At 36.6% G+C, this 24,638-nt stretch overlaps 1 protein-coding gene across 1 annotated transcript in view; it reads left to right on the top strand.

Annotated features, from left to right (window-relative positions):
• The first annotated feature begins 11,481 nt into the window (after positions 1-11,481).
• Positions 11,482-24,638, top strand: part of LOC149782401 (protein turtle homolog B-like) — a 42,253-nt gene continuing 29,096 nt past the window's right edge. The window contains exons 1-4 of the mRNA XM_089935130.1: positions 11,482-11,763; positions 16,895-17,044; positions 17,431-17,501; positions 23,928-24,233. Of these exons, the coding sequence (XP_089791256.1) occupies positions 17,450-17,501; positions 23,928-24,233 (358 nt within the window). The 5' untranslated portion in view covers positions 11,482-11,763; positions 16,895-17,044; positions 17,431-17,449. The remainder of the gene's footprint in view (positions 11,764-16,894; positions 17,045-17,430; positions 17,502-23,927; positions 24,234-24,638) is intronic.

Genomic DNA, 24,638 nt, shown 5'->3' with positions numbered 1-24,638 from the left:
ACGACGTGTCAAAGAAGTCAAAGTACGTTGGAAAGGATATCCACCCAGTTTTGATTCTTGGATCGACGCTTCGCAAGTCATCGACTATAAAAAGAAGTGACCATCATGCCCTTTCACACAGCAGACGCAGCTACGTCGACCACTCCTCCTTCACCTAGTTCTTCTGTGCAAGATTTACAAAAACAACCCTTGTGGGTGTGGTGTGGAGAACGTGTGCCTAAAACGCAAATCGTTTTTTTCTGCCAAATCTTCGTGGTGTATTGTGTCATCGGGGCAGCCATCGCCAATCTGAGTTTGCAACAAGGAGACAAACAATTGTGGACCATTTTATTGAGCAGTTGCATCGGTTACCTGCTTCCTAATCCCTCCCTGAAATTCACCTCGAACGGGAACCCCGGGAACCTTGTGTCCAGTGCCAGTGCCAGTCACCACTTCAATCACAACCAGAACCCCATTTTAGACGGAGACACGCCTCTGACGTCCAGTAACCCCTCGGACAGCCACAGAACTCTGGAATTATGAGTCACCAAAACCAATTTTACTTAACTTTACCCAGTGACAGTTCCATGGAGGTGTTTCCCAAGAACACGTTGTGCTGTTACACGGCCAAATTACCTCAGGCCATCCCATTAGATCACGAAGCCCATTGGGAAGTGGCTTTAGTAGAAATGATTCACCCGACCCAAGTCCTCAATGTCCTTCCCAATCAAAATTTTTTTGATGTGGAAGTTCATGACGAGCAAATGCAACAGTGGATGGATAGCAATGTCAAATATGACAAGAAAACCCGTACACAAAAGTACACTACCTATCACTTGTTCATTCCCCCAGGCTATTATTCTAGTGGCCAACATTTGGTCAGCACCATAACCTCCAGGTTTAATGTCGTGTTTCTGAAAGCTTTATAGCATGTCAACAAAAATGTCACCATGGAGTACCACAAAGCAGCTCGTCGCTTCTTGATGAAATTTGAACGGAGTAAAATCCTGTCCATTTTATTTTGTCCTGAATTGTATGACATGTTGGGCGGAGACATGGACATGAGAAAGACCATGATCAAGAAAAACGAATTGCCCATCGTTTACGACAACGAGTCTTTTAGCAAGTTATTTCGTGCCCCGGTAGAACTGAACCAAGGACTGAATTTGATGTTCGTGTATTCCGATGTGGTGGAGTACAACGTGGTGGGACACACCTCCGTACCGTTACTGCGTGTCATTCCTTTCAAAGTGGATTCTGCCACGAACACTGACGAGGAAGGTGGAAACACTTACCACGTCCACCGCGAATTTGTCCATCCTCACTATTTGCCTGTCAGCAAGTCGTATTTGGACACGGTCAACATTGCTATAAAAGGAGATCTGGGACAAAATATTCCATTCACCAAAGGAAAAGTCACGGTGAAACTCCATTTTCGAAAACGGTTCTCTCACGACTCTTAAGTCATGTATCCAGTGTACCGAGGGGTTGCTCAACAGCGAGGACACGGCTTAGGAGATATGTTAAAATCGGCCTTTCGTTCGGTGGCCCCGGTGTTGAAACCGATGGTGACACGCGGATGTGCAGCCTTGAAAGATGCGGCACTGACGCAAGGCAAAGAATTTCTCCAAAATGTCATCATCGACAAACAAAACCCTAAAGAAGCCTTCATGAGGGCAGGCAAAAATGTCTTGCTGCAAACGGGCAAAGACATTTTAGGCCAACGAGAAACACCTATAAATGCCCTGCACGCTACCGAGTCAGGCATTCAGCAAGGACAAGGCAGAAAGAGACGACGAAGAAAACACACTTTCACCAGACTTCAAGCGAGAAAGGCCAAGAAAAGAAGAACCGTTCGAGACTTAGACGTTTTCGATTATTGAGAAAAGAGACAAAAAAATGATGCACCGAGAATCTTGCGCTTGTTCCAAGACGGAACTGGATCTGTTTGCCATGCCCCCCACGATGATGACGATGCAAGAATCCCAGTGGGTGGAATTTCACCCCGTCTCCTCACTGACCGATTCCGCTCCCATCGAGTTTGAAATCAAAGGACAGCCCGAAGATTACATCGATCTGAATAGCAGTTACTTGTACCTGAAAGTCAAAATTCTAGATAAGACTGGAGGTGCTATAGACGATGAAGCAGTAGCTCCCGTCAACAATTTCATGCATTCCTTGTTCAGTGGAGTGGACTTGTATTTGAATAACAAACTGGTCAGTGGCAGCATGGATACTTACCCTTATCGTGCCTACCTGGAAAATCTCTTGACGTACGGAATAGATGCCAAGAACACTCATCTCAATGCCTGTGTGGTATGGGAAGCTGACGAACCTACCAAGTTTGAAATATTGGAAACTGATGAAAAGAAAGACAACAATGATGGATTTGTAGAACGAAGAAAGAGAATCACGGGAGCCGACACAAGTTTAGAACTGATGGATCGTTTGCATTTGGACATGTGGTTGCAAGAAAAGTATTTGCTGAACGGGGTGGATGTCCGCCTGAGACTGAATCGTAGCAGTGCCGCTTTCCATTTGATGGCTGATAGTGACGGTTACAAAACCAAAATCCTAGAAGCCAGACTCTACGTACGCCGTGTGGAAGTGTTACCTAAAGTGGGAAACAACATCAGTCAGACGTTGAGCAGAACGATCGCCAAGTATCCCATACGACGCGTGGAAGTGAAAACCTTCACCATTCCCAAGGGACAGCGATCCATGATCGAAGATCATCTGTTCCAAGGACAGTTACCCAAACGTTTGATCGTTGGTATCGTCGAAAATACAGCCTTCAACGGAGCTGCCGAAAAAAATCCTTTCTACTTTCAACACTTTGGCGTGTCCAAAATCGAAGTCAGTCGCGATGGCAAGACCTTGTGTACCCGACCTTTCGAACCTGACTTTAAAAAGAAGAATTACTTGAGATCGTACTTGTCCTTGTACGAAGCCACCGGACAGTTAGAAACCAATACCAGTCACGGTATTACGTACGAGGATTATGCAGGAGGCTACGCTTTGTGGGCTTTCGATTTCACTCCAGACCAAGGCAGCGACGAGGGACATTTCCACCCTATAAAATCCGGCCAGATTCGTGTGGAAATTCAGTTTAAAGACCGAGACCCTGATGAAACGGTGAACGTCATCCTGTATGCAGAATTCGATAATACCATAGAAATCAACAGTTTGAGAGAAGTCATCCTAGATTACTAGAAACCATGGAAGACTGTTATCCCTCTTTACCTAGTGGAGAAACTTTTAGTGTTGCATTGTTGTTAAAAAATGTTAGAGTTGTTGTTGATTAGTGTTAAGTGATTTTTGAATAAAAAATGTTGTGTTTTGAAAAAATTGTTTGATGTTATATTGTTGGATTATTGTTAAAAATGTTAGAGTTGTTGTTTAGTGTTAAGTGATTTTTGAATAAAAAATGTTGTGTTTTGAAAAAAATGCCTTTGTCTTTTGTTTAGCTATAAGAATGTTGGATTGATGCTCTTTCATTTCTTACTATCCTTCTCATGACACTCACTGAACGTTGCGACTCAAAAACCGTGTGGGGGATGTTTTCCTTCACGTCCGCGCTTTGACTTTAAGAACCGGGTTGTTTCCAGTCTAACCATCCATTGTCGACTCATCCTCCTAAGAAGATGTGCTCCAAACTAGCTAAACTCAACGAAGCCTACGTGAATTTGCATAGGGTCAGACACAGTCTGATACCGAAGCCAGAAGAAATAGAGAATGTGAGAATGTTAAAAATCACTGAAGACCTGATAGAAGAGTTCTTCAGAGAAGAAATGAACAGGGAAAAAGAAGAATGGACAGAGAAGTACAGACTTCAGAGACAGCAGCAACAACAACAACAAGAGCAGCAGCAGCAGCCTGAAGCTGACAGAGGCTTTGTCGATTGTCGCATCGACACCAAAGAGTTATTCTTCTCTTTTCGAAGAAGCAGACCTATCGCCAGAAAGTTTATCCTCAGAGGACATCGCATTCTTAGAAACTAAAAAGAATGCCATAGCAAAAAAAAAAAACAGCCCTTTTCAGGGCTATCCAATACTCTAGAAAAGAAATAACAATCGATTTGCCAATGTGTGTAGGTAGAGTAGTGTGAAAATAAACACTAACTCTTTTTTAAAAAAAATGTGAGGGTATGTGTTTGTGTGTTTGTGTTTGTAAGTGGTTAAGTAAGTTGGTATGGATAGTAGATTAAAATGATGTCTTTTTTTTTTTTTTGGTGTTTGAGGTGTAAATTTGGGGTTAGATTGGATTGCTTTGCGTATGTGGATAGTCTATTGAAGTGATTTATAAAAAAATTTAAAATAGTGATGGGTAGCATAAAAAGTGAGTGAGTGTTTCTTTTAGGTCCGCGCGTTGTTGTTTTTTGGTCATGATGTAGGTAAGATCAATTTTATGTTTTTAGGGGATGTTTTCCTTCACGTCCGCGCTTTCACTATAAATTGAAACTCGTTCGGCAGTCCAGCTACCCTTGTTGATTGATCAACACCAAAAATGAACACGAGACTGGAGAAACTGTTGGAACTTCATGTGCATCTGGAATATGCCAGGCGCATATTAAATGAACTGGCCGCGGAAGCCATTGTGGAGGAGGGAAGGATAAGAGAGGAGGAGGAAAGAAGAAACAAAGAAGAGGAGGAGAGAAGATATAAAGAAGAAGAGGAAAGAAGATACAAAGAGGAGGAGAGAAGATACAAAGAAGAGGAGGAGGAGGAAAAGGAGAGAAGAAGAAGAAATTTCAGAATCCCAGAGAGCGAAAATTGGGATTCTGAAGCGACATATCCTGCCTCTGCTCTCTCCCCCAAAAAGGTAAAAAGTAACTGGGGGACAACATGTGTATGTGGCGCCAGGCCTGGAAGGTGCCACCATTAACCAGGTGTCCATGAAGTTAAGAAAAAAACAGCCCTTTTCAGGGCTACCCAATACTCTAGAAAGGAAATAACGATCGATTTGCCAATGTGTGTAGGTAGAGTAGTGTGATTATAAACACTAACTCTTTTTTAAGATAGTGTGAGGGTATGTGTTTGTGTGTTGGTGCTTGTAAGAGCTCAGGTATGTTTGTGGGAATAGTAGATTATGGGTTTCTTTATTGTTTCTTAGCGTAGGTGAAGAGTATAGTTAGGGTTCTGTAAGCGCTCACGTACGATTGTGTGAATAGTAGATTATGGATTTGTTTATTGTTCTTAGCGTATGTGAAGAGTATAGTTTTGGTTTTGTAAGCGCTCACGTAAGATTGTGTGGATAGTAGATTATGGATTAGTTTATTGTTCTTAGCGTATGTGTTTGTGTGTTTGTGTTTGTGTGTTTGTGTTTGTGTTTGTACCCGCTCACGTACGATTGTGTGAATAGTAGATTATGGATTTGTTTATTGTTCTTAGCGTATGTGAAGAGTATAGTTTGGGTTTTGTAAGCGCTCACGTAAGATTGTGTGGATAGTAGATTATGGATTTTGTTTATTGTTTCTTAGCGTATGTGGAGAGTATAGTTTGGGTTTTTATTATATGAAATGAGAAAGTATAGTTTGGGTTTTATTATATGAAATGAAAAAGTAGGGGGATGTTTTCCTTCACGTTCGCGCGTTGTTTGGTCATGATCTAGGTAAGAAAAGAAGATGGCTTCTAACCAAATGGACAAAATACAAACATTACAAGACGTTTTAGACAACTTAGGAATGATGGAGCAGATGTTAATAAGACTGGTTGAAGACCATTATTCCTATAGTCCCCATCGTGTAAAGATGGAAATTAATAACTTAAAAAAGGTAAAGGACAAGATTAGTGGTGTCATGAAAGAGATAAAGGAGGAGAAGGAGGATGAAGAGGAAAGAATAAGAATAAGCAAATGGAACGAAAAGATTGAAAAAGAAGAAGAAAATGAGAAGAGGAAGAAAGAAGATGAGGAAGAGAAGAAGAAGAAAGAAGAGCAGGAGAAAAAGAAAGAGAAGAAGAGAAAGAGTGTTGGAGATAAAATAAGAACTTGGTGGAGAAAAAGAAGAAATTAGAAGCAGAAGAAGAAGAAAACCCAAAGGCCCTTTTCAGGGCCAGCCATATTTCTCGAAAAGAGATAGCCTTTCCATTGCCTACCCCTTTATTTAAATTTAAATTTAAATTTTAAAAAAAATCCCATATTCAATTCCCCTTGTCCCTAGACAAACCCAAACTCTATTCCCATGTTAATTTCCCCTTGTCGCTAGACAGACCCACACTATAGTTCCATGTTAAATTCCCCTTGTCGCTAGAGTGACCCACGATTTTTCTCCATGTTAATTTCCCTTGACGCTAATCTGACCCACGATTTTTCTCCATGTTAATTTTCCATTGTCGCTAGAGTTGTCCAAGGGGTCTTGTAATGCTAATTCCCATTGTCGCTAGGGTGCCCCATTTACTACTCACGTATTCAACTTGATGTACACTTGCACCTTCATTGCTATAGGTTATTCGAACCCAGGTATTATCCAAAGTCAATCCAGTTAAATTCTTATCTATAATGTCTTATGTTAAATTCTGACAGCGACCACTCAGGGGTCATGTTCTGGAGACCTTCGAATTAGCCAATGGAAATATAACTTTCAGACGTCTGAAAGTGAATCAAATCGTTCAACACACATTGATATGCTTCAGTTATGCTTCTCAGACCCATACAAGCGAAAATATCAGACTTTGTGTGATTGGCTGATAAAATTAGCGAGTATGGTAATAATACAGGTATCCATAATATGATTCCTAAGCAGCCGCTGTCAGACCTTCACGTAAGACAGTGGAGATCTGATTTTAATCAGATTGTATCCGAGGTTTTCCTGCAGTCCCCCAGATTTAGGATAATCGAGAGTCTATTATACATTACATAATAACTCCAACAGAAGTGAATAATAAAACGTACTGTTTCAGATATGCAGACTGGAATGTAAAAACCTTAACTGTCTGTCTCAAAGGAAACGTAAATAATTGAAAGAATATTTTATGGAGTGATATTTAATTCATAACATGAACTTATAAATGTCATCAGACAAAATGTTTTAAAGAGGTGATATTATGTACATCTGGTTTTGTTTTTCTCTCTGCTGTGTTAGTAAAGCTTTTGAGCTGTTGATGAATAGACGTGTAGCAGGTTCCATTTACTGTCATTCACGGTAATCTACAAGTTCTGAATACACCACCCACCCACCCCCAAAAAAAACAAAAAACAAACCAAAAAAAAAAAATCCACACAAACCCAAATCAAAACAAAAACAAAAAATTAAATACAAAACAAAGCAAAAAAACAACAAAAAACCCCACAAACAAATAATTAAAAAAAAACAAACAAATAAAACCAAAAGGAAGTCACCACATTAAAAAAAACAAATAAATAAATAAATAAAAAAACAACAAAGATAAAACAAAACAAAAACTGTTGTAATAACAAGAGATCACACTAATTATTTATACTATTTAGTTATGAAATAAAATGTATAACTTTTCTGGATTAAAAAATCCACACACTGCATCTGATTCGGTAGATGAATTTATTATTCTCACATTATTTAATCCCAGTAAATCAGTTATAGTTGGTTATACTTACTGTGACAATATTACTCGGATATTTCAAGGCATAAGACTTATCTTCCTGATATTAAATATTTGGTATTCATTCGTTATCGCTATTAGCAGTCATTCCGTCTTTGGGTTATTTTTTAATTTTTAAAGTTTGCTTGAAATTTTTCAAATTATATTAACATCATTTTTATCGGCAATACAGTAGAATTTATTGTATATATGTTGTCCGTTGAGTTTGAACAAATATACTTCATGATCTGAGCAACAGTCCTCAGTAACTATACTTTGTCGTGAGGTAAGGTAACTTCACTAATAAAAGTAACGATAATCATTTGTGAAACGTCCAACCGTAGCGGTATTGGAAACATTTGTAGATCATGCTCTGTAACTGTATTGTATACCAGCTTGTCCTTTCAAGCTTTGGCAACATACACCATAAAGATAAAGGAATAACAGATAACATAGCAATGGCAACAGTAACTCCTAAACTAGCAGGCATAACACTGACTTCACTAGAGATACTTTTCATACCAACTTCTATTAATTTTACAAACCTACATACAGTGTAATACCCTTTTCTTACATCTCAATAATGTCCCATCTCTTTAATTAAATAATTCTTAAATTTCATTAATTGTTATCAGTATAAAATGAATTAAATGTTCAATAGGTAATTTATATACCACAAAAATATTTAATTTGTTGGTGGTAGAATCCCTTAGTGATATTATATATTGTACACTAACTCATAGAAATTTTTTAATAAGTCATTTGGTACTTTTTCCATGCGCGTGCTGGTTGAGGAATCAATATTAAAATGAAGTGGTCTTTATATAAACACACAAAGCCTACTGTAAGAGTTAAATTTAATGATGCGTGGCAAATTTTGTTAATTATGTTGCTCGCTTCACTTGCAATTAATAAGTCAAGAGTTACACTCATACATATTTGATGAACAATATATAATGCTGATACAAATTTGACGGCAAACAGAGCCAAAGGTTACGCTTATAAACTTATGATGGCCAGTGGCCCTGGGGAGGGGGGAGAGATCAGGATATATTTTTTAGTGCTTTGAAATCGTTTATTTTTTTTCTCGTAAAAATGACAATGAAAGAAAAAGAAATGGGTTGTGAATAATCATTTGATCCAGAAATCATGTTGTTGTCACTACTCTTAATAACACTATGGGCCTTTGTTTTTCACACAACAATCCGAGGGCAGAAAGCGTAGTAAACTCATGATTTTCTTAATAAAATCTTACGGGTAGTTAACTGGCACAGAAGTCGTCCAGTTTTATAGCCAATGGCCTAGAACATACCAGTTGTCAAGTGGCCCAGGAGTCGTGACATTTTCAACACCAATGACCCTATTGTTTATTAAAAAGAATAATAGCAAAAGCAAATTTAACGGCCAGCGTCCATGTTTTGTCAAGAAAATAACACTGGACAACAAATTTTTACAAAAGTCATGTTACTGAAATAAAATTAGTCAATTCTTATCAATTTTTATGTGCTGAACACGAATATGACAGTCAAATTGCAAAATTGGCTCTAGTTTTTTTGTAATCTGCAAGAAATTAATGTTTACATAACGAAATGCATTCCAATAGTAAAAGGTCAACTGTAATAGCCTACCTATAAAAAATCAAGTCATTGACTACATCTTAGATTTCTTCGCCTGTCTCTTGTACAGCTGTTCGGGAGCGTCTCTGAGGAGTGTCCAGCAGTAGTCAGCCAGCATTGTAGTGGACCATTTTCCCTGGTATCTTTGTTCCATTGTTGCGATATCTTGATGAAAACGTTCGCCGTGTTCATCACTAACAATACCACAGTCGCTAGGAAAGAAATCCAAATGGGAATGAAGGAAGTGAATCTTTAGAGACATATTGCAGCCAAGTTTCTTATACTTCATCAACATGTCTTCTACTAGTTCCTTATAGTTTTCTGCCCTAACATTTCCGAGGAAGTTTGTAGAAACTAGGCGAAAAGCATTCCATGCTTGTTTCGCGTCACCTTCCAGCAAGTTGTTGAACCGGTCATCTTTGAAAAGCTCTCGAATCTGAGGACCCACAAAAACTCCCTCTTTAATCTTTGCTTCGCTGAGTCGAGGGAATTTTTCATGCAGGTATCGGAATGCTGGCAAAGTCCGGTCAATGGCTTTCACGAAGTTCTTCATCAAACCTAGTTTGATGTGAAGGGGTGGTAGCAAGATTTTCTTAGCCTCAACCAGAGCTGGGTGTTGGATATTCTTCTCTCCAATGGCTACATTCTGCCTGTGAGTCCATTCCTTCCTCATGTAGTGCATTTCCCTTGCTCGGCTATCCCACTCGCATAAGAAACACATGTATTTTGTATATCCTTGCTGCAGTCCCATTAAAAGGGCAACTACCTTCAAATCACCACAGAGGTGCCAGCTGTACTTGTTATACTCAATGGAATTCAGTAGCTGCCTTAAGTTATCGTATGTCTCTTTCATGTGGACAGCATACGCTACTGGAATAGATGGAAGAATGTTTCCATTGTGCAAAAGCACAGCCTTGAGACTCAGTTTCGAAGAGTCCACAAATAGTCTCCATTCTTGTGGGTCATGAGTGATTTTTAAAGCATTCATGAGGCCCTCAATATCGGAACAGAATATCAGATTACTTTCCTTTCTGAAGAAAGGCTCCAATTGCTGGTGGCGCTTTCGATATGCAGTAATTGTGACATCTTCTTCTAGAAGATTCCATTGTTGGAGTCTTGATCCTAGCAATTCTGCCTTGTTCTTTGATAAGTCCAAATCATGAATCAGGTCATTTAGTTCTTCCTGTGTTATTCTGTGTGGGGTTGATGATGCACCACAGTGAAAATCTGGATCACTGCATGCTGATGGACCAGGAGAAGAACAGGTCGACTCACCTTTGTCTTCGTCAGATGAATCAAGAGAATATTCTGCTGGAGGTTCTGGAATAGGAAGTCCCTCACCATGTGGAACTGGTCTCAATGCAGACGGAATGTTTGGGTAGACTATTCTCGACTTCTTTCGCTTCGTTATTCTGCCGGAAAGAGGAGGAACCAAGCAGAAGTAACAGTCATTTAGGTGGTTGCTTGGCTCTCTCCACACCATTGGGACTGCAAACGGCATTGATGACCTTTTGCAATTCAACCACTGTGAAAGCTGTGTTGTACATGTAGCACAGCATATATGCGGAGCCCAAGGCTTGTCTTGGTCACCAACCTTGCATCCGAAGTAAAGATGATATGCCTTCTTCACTTGAGAATTGATACTTTTCTTCTGGTTGGCAAATGTCACTTCCCCACAAATATAGCAAAAATTGTCCGTGGTATTAACACACTTTCGAGGCATTACTGTTCTTTATTGTACGTAAATGGATAAAATAATAAGCTTTATGTAACAGTAGCTTGAACTGTCTCGCACAACGTCTAAAATATTTTAAATGCTGAACCTATCTGATTGGGCTTTATATAGTACACTGCTTACGTCAGCTTCAGCAGCCGCCTGGCATTAGTATAATAGGCCTACACATGTATAGTACACTGCTGACGTCAACTTACTTCAGCAGCCGCATGGCATTAGTATTGCATTGCATCAGAAAATGATGCAATCAACTGTGGATGATGTGAGCATGATGGTATTATGCAATGTTACATCATTATTCCGGATGTTGCTGCAGTCCTACTGGAGAAATTTACACAGTGAAACATAGAAAATGAGGTATATGAATATCTTCAAAACGAGAGCCAATACAAATTTTTCACGGTTATATTCGTGTTCAGCACACCAAAATACTACAGATTAGGGCCTTTTCAAGTCAGTAATGATTTCACTGTTGACCAGTGTAATCAATTTTTGAATGTCGGAGGCCTAAAAGCGAGGAGATGAATGTAAAAGGTGAGAGGGTAAAGGCCAATGGTTGAGACTAAATTCAACGTACAAGTATAGAATAGAATCGACAATGTACACTACTTACCTTGGTTTGCGATGACTAATTTTTCTTCCTATAATTTAGAACGCCCTTTACAATTCATGCACCTGGGGCAAAAGTAACAAGTCTAAAGAATACCACCAATGTTGAAATATCCGTGGGAACTTATCTTGAGAGAATTTATTCGGTATACGACATTGAGAGAATTTTACTTCCGCTGTAACAGTTGTAAGTTGTTGGGCAGTAAAGCAAAGTTTGATACTAACATGTTGACACGGAGTTTAACATAACCTTATGATAATTACCATGGTAAGAGATGATAGATTCGTTAATTGTACTAAAATGTATACTTCTGTCTGATTTGATTTATTAGAATTAAAAGGGAGCGTTTTAATGCCTTTTTCTCCCAAGCAGTTCTCTGTTCAGTGTAGTCCTACATGTAAGACAGCACATTTTGATTTTGTTGAGGTGCTATGTCTTACTGTCCAAATAACGGCCTTTATAGTGTGTTCCGACGTCGTTGACATCGGAATGAGTAATCAAAGTTTCAGGAACATCTCACATATTTGGCAGCCTATATCAACATTTTTCCACTAATTTATGTGTAATTAATATACTTACTGTGCTGTCTTTATCCTGGTGGAATGAAAATATGACACTAGCAAATGGATGCATTTTCACGTTCCGTTGACATACATTTGAATTTGTTGCAATGCGACGGTAGTCTAGGTATGCCGAAGTAAGTTTAAGTAGGTTGATGTTTAGGATACGCTTCTTGAACGAAACGAAACGTTGCTTACAGTTCAAATAGACATAAAATATTTTTTATTCGTTTCGTTAAAATATAAAGTTTCAACTTGATCCGATTTCGGCATTCTCGGCTTTCATTGCTTTCCAGCCCAATGAAAAGTAGGCCAAAGAAACTTGAAAACGGGCCCATTTCTTTTGTGAGAATTTGAATTTATTAGAGAAAAGGCATCATAGTAAGTAAAGTCTGACTAAAACAATATAACTTTACTTTGTAGAAAAGCGTCATTATTTTAGTTGTCAGTTGTGTGAAATATTCCTGAAAATTTTACTTTCGTAACGATGTTAGTTGACATCAAAAACACACTACACAGCGCCATTAGTTAGGCTGTAAGACCCTGACGCCCACAACATAAATATCAGCGTCGGGTCTTACAGGTAGGACTATGTTCAGTGCAATTGGTTCATGTATCTGATTAATATTTTAGCAGTTATCATTGTACCGTTTTGCAATAGAACTTCTTGCTAACGTTTGGTGAAGTACACATGCTTTCCTGCATTCTTCAGCATGAATGTCCTAGAGTATTGTTAGATTGTCAGTTTGACATGGGCAGAAACCCGTCTTATATTGCCTAAGAGTGATAACTCTTTAAAGCTGACAAAGGTAAGAGTTATCCAGTTGCAGCAGACATTTACAGTTGAAGAAAAAAAATCATAAAATATGCAAAATATGATTTTGATATGAATTAACATAATCTTACATGTTGCCAAGATACTCAACTTTAAAAAAAAACTAATAGCAATAATAATTCTTACTTAATGCACCAGTTTTTTGTTTATTTCTGAATACATTGTTCCCTACACATGATCAAGCTCCACCCCCCAGTCAGTGTGGTTGTTCTTTTGGTACCTTTATATCAGCAGTTCATTCCTTTGATCAGTCATGGCATGCTTTGTGTCAGCATCTTCTTCTTTTGATTCACAAAAGCCATGTGCACATGTGTACAAGGATGTACTGTCCATGGTCTGTGTCATCCTTATGTCCACAGACAAACGCCAGGATGGTTGCTTATAGAGTGTGAATCTGTACACATGTAGTCTTGTATTTTTTTATAAAGTTAAATTATAAGTACATGTAACAATAATAACCCAAGTCCTCTGACATAATGATTATACAATTTATTATTGTGAAAGCAGTGTTATCTATGTACCTAAATGTACTTACTGTAGCATGCAACCCGGTCTAGATCTTACAATGGACTTTCTTATATTAATCTAACTTCTAGATTTTCTCAGATTTTTCTATCCTCCCTATAACTTTTCCTGACAGTGGCATATTACAATCTTTTCCAAGATCACAAGGTCATTAACCTTACATCTGAAGCCTACAACAATATCTCTGCCTAAAGAACACGCACCAGCCAGCCTCTGTCCTTATCAGATCGTCTCTCCATTTATGACACCATTAGACAAACACACTGACCTTGTGTGACCTCTATCCCGTAACAGGTTAGCTTTGGGAACTATTTACAAAGTCAGTGAAGATACCTTGCTATAGTATCGACATTATGTGATAGATACATGGCAGGTATGTAAGCACTTAGTCAGTGTATAAAAAATAAATAAATACCGGTAATGGCAATCTCTTCTTCTGCCCTTAAAAAATCAAATATGTTTCATATCAGCACAAATTTTGATTATTTGTGAGTGAGTTTGTATTTGGCTTAATAAGTATAAAGTGTGTTTTCCATTTTTAGTGTTTTAATAAGAAATAGGGTCAAAGGGAGGGCATTAAAGTGTGTGCAGTCATCAAAACATGAATTATGGGACTTTAATGATCATGCATTGTAAACAATCTATATGTGAATATTATATTGATAAAAGTATGTGACATTAATAATATGTGTGTGTCATTATTGATATATGTGTGTCATTAATAATATATATTTGTGTCAATAATAATATATTTATGTGTCATTAGTGATATATATGTGTATAAGTAATGATATATGTGTGTGTTATTAATGAGATATATGTGTCTCATTAATGATGTATACATGTCATTAATGATATATGTGTTATTAATGATATATATGTGTCTCATTAATGATGTATGCAGGTCATTAATGATATATATGTGTCTCATTAATGATGTATGCAGGTCATTAATGATATATATGTGTCTCATTAATGATGTATGCATGTCATTAATGATATATGTGTTATTAATGATATATATGTGTCTCATTAATGATGTATGCATGTCATTAATGATATGTGTGTGTTATTAATGATATATATGTGTCTCATTAATGATGTATGCAGGTCATTAATGATATTTGTGTGTTATTAATGATATATATTTGTCTCATTAATGATGTATGCAGGTCATTAATGATATGTGTGTGTTATTAATGATATATATGTGTCTCATTAATGATGTATGCAGGTCATTAATGATATGTGTGTGTTATTAATGATATATATGTGTCTCATTAATGATGTATACAGGTCATCAATGATATATATGTGTCTCATTAATGATGTATGCAGGTCATTAATGATATGTGTTATTAATGATATATAAGTGTCTCATTAATGATATATGCATGCATGTATGTTAATGATATATATTTGTGTCATTAATGCTTTATTTATTTTTAAGGATATATGCATGTGTTATTAACGATATATGTCTGTATCACTAATTATACATGTATATGTGGTTAATGATATATTTGTGTCATTAATTATATATATATATATATATATATATATATATATATATATATATATATATATATATATATATATATATATATATACATATATACACACACACACACACATGTGTATATGTGTCATATGTTTATGTCATTACTGATATACTTGTGTGTCATTAATGATATATGTATGTGTCATTAATGATGCATGTGCATTAGATTAAAAGAGTTATTTGTATTTGTGTTCATTAATGGCTTTGAGTATTATTAAAGATAGTACCCATCTAGTCTCATTAAAGACAGTACCCATCCAGTATACATACATTATATATCATTAAAGATAGTACCCATCCAGTATGCATACTTTGGATATCATTAAAGATAGTACCCATCTAGTCTCATTAAAGACAGAACTCACCCAGTATGTATACTTTGGATATCATTAAAGATAGTACCCATCTAGTATGTAATATGGATATAATTAAAGATAGTACCCATCTAGTATGTAATATGGATGTAATTAAAGATAGTACCCATTAAAGATAGTACCCATCTAGTATGTAATATGGATATCATTAAAGATATTACCCATCTAGTATGTATACTTTGGATATCATTCAAGATAGTACCCATCTAGTATGTAGTATGGATATCATTAAAGATGTTACCTAACTAGTATGTAATATGGATATCATTAAAAGTAGTACCCATTTAGTATGTACTATGGATATCATTAAAGATAGTATCCATCTAGCATGTACTATGGATATCATTAAAGATAGTACCCATTTAGTATGTTATATATATATGTCATTAAAGATAGTACCCACTATAAAGCTAGTATGTGTTTGTAATTTATGTTTTCAATGTATATTGAACACAAATTTATATGTATATTGGTCCACAGGTTTGGATGAGTCTCCTTGTTGGGGCAGCTAAGAGAAAAATGTGAGGATATTGTTGTACTTGCACAGATTTCATTCCAGATATTAAAACAATCTGACCAGATGGTCTCTTCTTGGTGAAAGAGGGTGGGATGGGCTTTCAAAAGTCAAGAAACCCTCATATTGGTTGCCTGTTGTTTGTTTATTCAAGAAAATTGAAACACATTATCAGGAGCCTTTCCAACTGCATGCCTGCATACACATTCAGTTGATTTGTCTTGAGTAATGATCTCCCTCGTTTGTTTGTTTCTGATTGAAATTTGAGTTTATAGTTCTTTGTCCCTGTATGCTAGTATGAAAACAAATGCAGCAGTGATTTTTGTGAAGATTTCGTCATCAATTCATTATATTTTTAATTCATTCTTTGCATATTGTACTTTTGGAAATTTTACATGATTTAAGCACACTGCTAACTAAAACGACTGCTCCCTTGTGTTAAAAAGCAGCCTGAAATAGTCTAAAGTACACTATACATAGCAGATATTAAAATAGGGAAAATGAATTTTGCCAGACTAGACAATGCCAGCTTCTGAAAGTGCAATGAATGAATTACCAAACATATAAAATGTAAAATAGTTATCGGCTCTTTTTATACAATTTACCTCTGAAGTTCAGGAAGTGAAAATGACCAAGTAGAGCAAGCACTTTTTTGAAAGGTACACATCTGAAGTAAGGCCAAGCTGTATACTCTATAACCCATAGTACACCCATAAATCATACACCAAAATAAAGGGAATTGAAGGTTCTTTGAATTATACCTAAGATATACAAGGTCTTTTTTAAATAGCCAGTATAACAAGTGAGGAAAGCCAGGGAAATTCTTTTTCTTTAAAATCCTAACCCAATGCAAAATATGAAACTGTAGAGCGCCACCTAAGATATGTTTCTGCAGCACATTGTTTTGTATTTCTTTGAGAGTGAATGCACTCAGTTTATTAAGCATGCTTTGGATGCATTCAAGTCTGTCATTCTAATATCCACCCTAGTTATTGCTCATTTTTATTTTCTGTGATCTTTTTCCTACAGGGAGCTTAGACGAAACTCTCTTGCAACAAAGTTGAAAAATGTGGTTCAGTGACATCCTGCAGGGTCCATAGCAGAAGCTCTCTTGCACCAAAAATGAAAAAAGGGGTCAATGACATGATAATGCAGCCTATAATTGCAACATTCCACATGGCAAGGAATTTATTGCTTTAACTGTATGGAACATAAATGAATTTCTTTGATAGTATGGAAGATTATTGTTTTATTACCACTTAATTTTGTGTGTTACATCAGTGGTTATTTTGGGCGGGTATGTTGAGAGAGAGGATGAACTTTCGATATTGAAATCTAATGGCACATACAAGAATGCTAACTCTTCTAGTGTGAAATTACACATAATTCAGACATTGTTTGTTATATCACAAGGGAACACTTCTTAAGATGAGATGCCACTTTGTACAACTTACTGTTATACAATTTTGAAATGTATCATGTCGGTATTATGTTCCAAACTGAAGACTATGTGTACTATTTCAGTAATAAAAAGTTAATATGCTTTTTTTTGTTTCTGTTGGCAGAAAAAGATTCTGTCCAGTGATGAACTTTCTTGTATGCATCCTCATTTTCTGTCTTCTGCTGATCATAGTTGGTGAGTAGTAAAACAGCGTGTATGTATGTAGGTATATATATATGTGTGTGTGTGTGTGTGTGTGTAGGTATATAATTATATATATGTGTGTATGTAGGTGTATATATATATGTGTGTGTGTATGTAGATATATATATATGTGTGTGTGTATGTAGGTATATATATATGTGTGTGTGTGTGTGTGTGTATGTAGGTATATATATATATATATGTGTGTGTGTGTATAGGTATATATATATGTGTGTATGTAGATATATATATATGTGTGTGTGTATATAGATATATACATGTATAGATATATATATATGTATGTAGGTATATATATATATATGTGTGTGTGTGTATATAGGTATATATATATATGTGTGTGTATGTAGGTATATATATATATATATATATATATATATATATATATGGCAAGATGAAAATTAAATATGCAGTAGAATGGAAAATATGTTCACTGTTATCAGTGCTCATTCTTGTTGGGGTACATATCCCTCCATCCTTTTTTCACTTAACATCTAAAACTAACTACATGTTATTTGTTGGATTACAAAATATCTACTTCTTATGGACTAATTATGTCTGTCTGTCTGTCTGTCCATCTGGTGTCGGCACTAAGGTTAGGATTTGTATTTAGGTCATTTTCTTTGTCATTTCTCCCATGACTCCATTATACCAAGAGACAGAATGAAAATCATGAGAGTAAAAACTGAAATCTCAGTAGTCATTAGTGTTTGAATGAACTTATAGCTGGGATTGTAAGGTATACACAGAACAAACTGATGCTTGAGATGTCTTGTCTCATGTGGAATAAGGAGACACACTTATACAGTATTTTGTAAGAGACAGACAAAAATACAGACTACCATAGTCATTACCTATGTTTTGTTCAAGTATTTATATTTCTAATTATATATGACCACATATTTGGTATATTAAACAAAAGAAGGATTATTTTATTCTTAATGATAATTTGAACTACTCAGTGTATTCTACTTGTAACTCTTCAGATCATTTTAAATGCAAAAATATTCTCAAACAGCCATAAGATAAGATAGGATAGGATACAAATATATTCTCACACAACTATACAATAAGCTATAGTAGGATCCAGTATATATATATATATATATATATATATATATACATATATATATATATATATATATATACTCATACAACCATAAAATAACATAGGATAGGATACAAGATGTATATATATATATATATATAAGATAAGATTTATTTTAATGTTGGCATGATGTTTATCATTGTTGTTTATTTGTGTGGGTTTTTTTAAAACTACGGGTAGTGTGATTCAGTTGATCAAAATATGGTTGGTTTCAGCGTGGACATTATTCAAGTATTGTGACAGTTTATAACTTTGAGCAGTAACCATGTCCACTACCATATCTCATTAAACAATACATCTGAGAGTCGGCATGTATTAGTAAAGTCATTGGCATTGTGCAACAAAACAAACCTATTATCCCCGAGGCATTTACCACAGATTAAGCAAATGGTAGCTATTGTACAACACTCTACCGCTAACAAACCACTTTGCTTTACAAGCAACTAAACAACAGTAGTATATAAACTGTGGCTGCCGATTACTTCTAAAACACCTGTCAAAGAAATCCCACAAATTTTATTGTTTTACAGTTATTCACACTGACCCGTATATTGCCCTTTATTTACCCTTCCTAAGCGTGCTCGCAACAAACCGCTATGGAGCCTCTCGCTATTGTTCCTTTAAGACTATCGTACATGTATTTCTACTCTCTATCAAAATGTTTGTCGTATATACATTCAGTATCGTAATTCTTTTATTTTTTTACTTAGATTCTTTTCATATTTACACTGAAATAAGCTAGCGTGAATTTTTACGATACCGTAGAGTTTAATGATTACTGATTAGCTGAGGGTTAAAGACTGGAGATTACTAATATGGCGGTTCTTTTGGAAAATACACATACCACCGTGGCTCAAATAACATGTATGGCTGCATTTTCTGGTGGATGGACATCTGTCAAATAGACGTCAAGTACGGTAAAACATGTGTTTCATTCATTATCCTACCACTTAAGTTAGAAAAAAATATTTGTTTCACTTCACAACAGCACAAATCTTATGAGCCAAGTGGCATCATTAGGCATGTGATCTCATCTTCGGCGATCGACAGAAACAATGAATACTGGAAATCGAGGGAAAAAAGCGTTAACAATTTCAGACTTGGACCTTGGCTCGCAGATAATCTGATCCCCTTTCTTCCAGGCCTTATTTTTTCCTAATTTGTTTGGCTTATACGTGAGTATATACAATAATCTCAAATGAGTTCTTTAATGACAAGACGTATCAACAATGAAGACATTAAATCGACATTGTTTGAAAGACATACAGCATAATGCATATATACAGTAGAAGAAAACACAGTACAAGTCAGAATATAACTAAGAAATGCATTTTTAAAAATGGCAGTAATTACAAGTGAATTTAATAATTAGTTGAAGAAGAAAATAAAACTACAGGTTAGGATGATCTGAAGGATACCAGCAAAAAGTTAGATAACTTAAATGTATAGGCTAAAGTCGAAAACTTGAATTTACATAAAAGCAAATACACCAATTAAAGACAAATGGCATATTGTTTTGCAGATTATTCCCTTCTTTAATTGAAAAAAGCTAATGGTAGGGCACTTGACAGTAAAATATTACAGATATTTGTTGCTGTCAATGGTAGGGCACTTGACAGTAAAATATTACATATATTTGATGCTGTCAGTGGTAGGGCACTTGACAGTAAAATATTACAGATATTTGTTGCTGTCAATGGTAGGGAACTTGACAGTAAAATATTACAGATATTTGTTGCTGTCAATGGTAGGGCACTTGACAGTAAAATATTACAGATATTTGATGCTGTCAATGGTAGGGCACTTGACAGTAAAATATTACAGATATTTGTTGCTGTCAATGGTAGGGCACTTGACAGTATAATATTACAGATATTTGATGCTGTCAATGGTAGGGCACTTGACAGTAAAATATTACAGATATTTGATGCTGTCAATGGTAGGGCACTTGACAGTAAAATATTACAGATATTTGTTGCTGTCAATGGTAGGGCACTTGACAGTACAATATTACAGATATTTGTTGCTGTCATCATAGCTGGAGAGTTGGTGGTTGTGGGTATTAGTTGCAGTGTATAGTCTTTACCATTCCAGGGTAAAGTTATTGATTTAGATGAATTAAAAGTTGACTGCAACATATCTGGATCAAACTGTGTTGTAGGCTTGCACATTGGACAAGGAATAAGTCCATCAAAATGGCCATAGTCAGTTGTAGGCTTGCACATTGGACAAGGAATAAGCCCATCAAATTGGCCATAGTCAGTTGTAGGCTTGCACATTTCGACAAGAAATAAGCCCATCAAAATGGCCATAGTCAGTTGTAGGCTTGCACATTGGACAAGGAATAAGCCCATCAAAATGGCCATAGTCAGTTGTAGGCTTGCACATTGGACAAGGAATAAACCCATCAAAATGGCCATAGTCAGTTGTAGGCTTGCACATTGGACAAGGAATAAGCCCATCAAAATGGCCATAGTCAGTTGTAGGCTTGCACATTGGACAAGGAATAAGCCCATCAAAATGGCCATAGTCAGTTGTAGGCTTGCACATTGGACAAGGAATAAGCCCATCAAAATGGCCATAGTCAGTTGTAGGCTTGCACATTGGACAAGGAATAAGCCCATCAAAATGGCCATAGTCAGTTGTAGGCTTGCACATTGGACAAGGAATAAGCCCATCAAAATGGCCATAGTCAGTTGTAGGTTTGCACATTGGACAAGGAATAAGCCCATCAAAATGGCCATAGTCAGTTGTAGGCTTGCACATTGGACAAGGAATAAGCCCATCAGAATGGCCATAGTCAGTTGTAGGCTTGCACATTGGACAAGGAATAAGCCCATCAAAATAGCCATAGTCAGTTGTAGGCTTGCACATTTGGACAAGAAATAAGCCCATCAAAATGGCTATAGTCAGTTGTAGGCTTGCACATTGGACAAGGAATAAGCCCATCAAAATGGCCATAGTCAGTTGTAGGCTTGCACATTGGACAAGGAATAAGTCCATCAAAATGGCCATAGTCAGTTGTAGGCTTGCACATTTGGACAAGAAATAAGCCCATCAAAATGGCTATAGTCAGTTGTAGGCTTGCACATTGGACAAGAAATAAGCCCATCAAAATGGCTATAGTCAGTTGTAGGCTTGCACATTTGGACAAGAAATAAGTCCATCAAAATGGCCATAGTCAGTTGTAGGCTTGCACATTGGACAAGAAATAAACCCATCAAAATGGCCATAGTCAGTTGTAGGCTTGCACATTGGACAAGAAATAAGCCCATCAAAATGGCCATAGTCAGTTGTAGGCTTGCACATTGGACAAGAAATAGGCCCATCAAAATGGCCATAGTCAGTTGTAGGCTTGCACATTGGACAAGAAATAAGCCCATCAAAATGGCCATAGTCAGTTGTAGGCTTGCACATTGGACAAGAAATAAGCCCATCAAAATGGCTATAGTCAGTTGTAGGCTTGCACATTTCGACAAGAAATAAGCCCATCAAAATGGCCATAGTCAGTTGTAGTCTTGCACATTGGACAAGGACTAAGCCCATCAAAATGGCCATAGTCAGTTGTAGGCTTGCACATTGGACAAGGAATAAGCCCATCAAAATAGCCATAGTCAGTTGTAGGCTTGCACATTTGGACAAGAAATAAGCCCATCAAAATGGCTATAGTCAGTTGTAGGCTTGCACATTGGACAAGGAATAAGCCCATCAAAATGGCCATAGTCAGTTGTAGGCTTGCACATTGGACAAGGAATAAGCCCATCAAAATGGCCATAGTCAGTTGTAGGCTTGCACATTGGACAAGGAATAAGCCCATCAAAATGGCCATAGTCAGTTGTAGGCTTGCACATTGGACAAGGAATAAGCCCATCAAAATGGCCATAGTCAGTTGTAGGCTTGCACATTGGACATGGAATAAGCCCATCAAAATGACCATAGTCAGTTGTAGGCTTGCACATTTGGACATGGAATAAGCCCATCAAAATGACCATAGTCAGTTGTAGTCTTGCACATTGGACATGGAATAAGCCCATCAAAATGGCCATAGTCAGTTGTAGGTTTGCACATTGGATAAGGAATAAGCCCATCAAAATGGCCATAGTCAGTTGTTACATAGGCTTGCACATTGGACAAGGAATAATCCGATCAAAATGGCCATTGTCAGTTGTAGGCTTGCACATTGGACATGGAATAAGCCCATCAAAATGGCCATAGTAGTTCTAGGCTTGCACATTGGACATGGAATAATCCCATCAAAATGGCCATAGTCAGTTGTAGGCTTGCACATTGGACATGGAATAAGCCCATCAAAATGACCATAGTCAGAGACACAGACTGGAAAAAATTGGTTTCCACATAACAGTTGTTTGTGAAAACAACCCTTTATTGTTTTCAATTTCTTCTTTCCATTTTGTTATTAGCCACATAGGGTCCCCAAGTGGTCTAAAGTGCTGTCCGTTATGGATCACTGCCATCTCACCTCTATCTGCATGGGTTTGAGTCTCAGAATCGGCTAATGTGGGTATGTGAGAATGTTTGCCAGTAGCTTCTTCTGGGTCGGTGGTTCTTTCCATGGTTTTCCCGGGTTCTTCCTCCAACATCAATACTGGCCACCATATATGGCCTATCATGTGCTGAAAAATGGCATTAAACCCTACAACAACAACAACAACAATTAGCCATATTTGCTACAAAGCCACATTTTTATGAAGATCATGGTTAATATTATTTTCAGAAAGATTCTGATTCACTGCCTAGGACTTACAAAGTATTAGACACAGCTTCTCATCTTTATGCATTTTAATGGGAAATGGTTGGGGAAATTGTCTATGCTTGTGGCAATTTCTCACGCACATAATGATAATGTGTCATCAGTATGATGGCTTTTACTAAAAATAGCAATCACTTTAAAGAAATTCTCAAAAACTGCTTAACAAAATTGGACTAAGTCCAATAGAAAGCACACCATGACCCTATCATAAGTCCAATAGAAAGCACACAATAACCCCTTTTTGTTAAAATAATGCTGATATAATGTCAGATATTGACTCCATTACTAAAAATACAAAAAATCAAAACATTAACTTTTTAAATGCTCCTATACAATTTTCACTCAGTTTGTCAGTATGCTTTTGGCATGAATGTTCTAAAGACCATCAGTCATGCCAATCCACCATCAAATAATTGACTCTGTTCCTACTTAAGAAAAAACTGAGTTTTGAAAAAAGCAAAGACATGGTTGACTTTTTCTCTCAGTGACCACAAACAATTTGTTTGTTTTTTCTTTGCAGATGCTCAGGTCACAATATCAGCAGATAAATCTTTACCCAGGAATGGAGAGACAGTGAAGTTAATATGCTTTATTCCATCCTTTCAAGTGCCGGCAACTTGGAGTGTCAGTAACACTGGTGTGAGTCTTACCAATTGTCTTCCATCAGGTCCATGTCAGCCTCCTAATGATGCAGCAAGATACACTTACAGTGCCACAGCATCATCAATTGGTGTTACAATTACATCATTTAATTCTATGCAAGATACCTTTGGCTGGAGGTGTCAGTATGGTACAAACTCTGCTGTCTATGTCATAAAACCTGCAAGTAAGTACACATAGAACATAGGGATATAGAAATCCATTGCCTGTATTGTCTGATTTCCAAAATTTGTTTTCTATATGACTTAAATATGCAAAGAAAAATGGATTGCAGTTTAAATAAAATACGCAGTGAAGAAATGGAATGCAATGGAAATTAGTTTTTGTTTTTAATTTTTAAATGAAAAAATCAAAAGAAGTGCTAATCATCAGATTTATACCTATGTTTGTATTGCAAAATAGACAACGTAATTAATTTTCAAATATGATGCTAATAATTGTATGAAACATGTGCATTTGAGAAAGTATGCAATCAGTGTATCCAAATGGAAATGATCACTCATGAAATAATGATCCTTACTGAATTTTTGATAGTATAAAGCTTTAGCGTAATGGAAACAAAGTATGTAAT

This window comes from Sinohyriopsis cumingii, chromosome 15 (genome assembly GCF_028554795.1).
Source record: "Sinohyriopsis cumingii isolate HCF-2022 chromosome 15, ASM2855479v2, whole genome shotgun sequence".
NCBI classification, from domain to species: Eukaryota; Metazoa; Mollusca; class Bivalvia; order Unionida; family Unionidae; genus Sinohyriopsis; species Sinohyriopsis cumingii.
The sequence above is the reverse complement of the archived record's forward strand: the minus strand, read 5'-3'. Positions and strand labels throughout refer to the sequence as shown.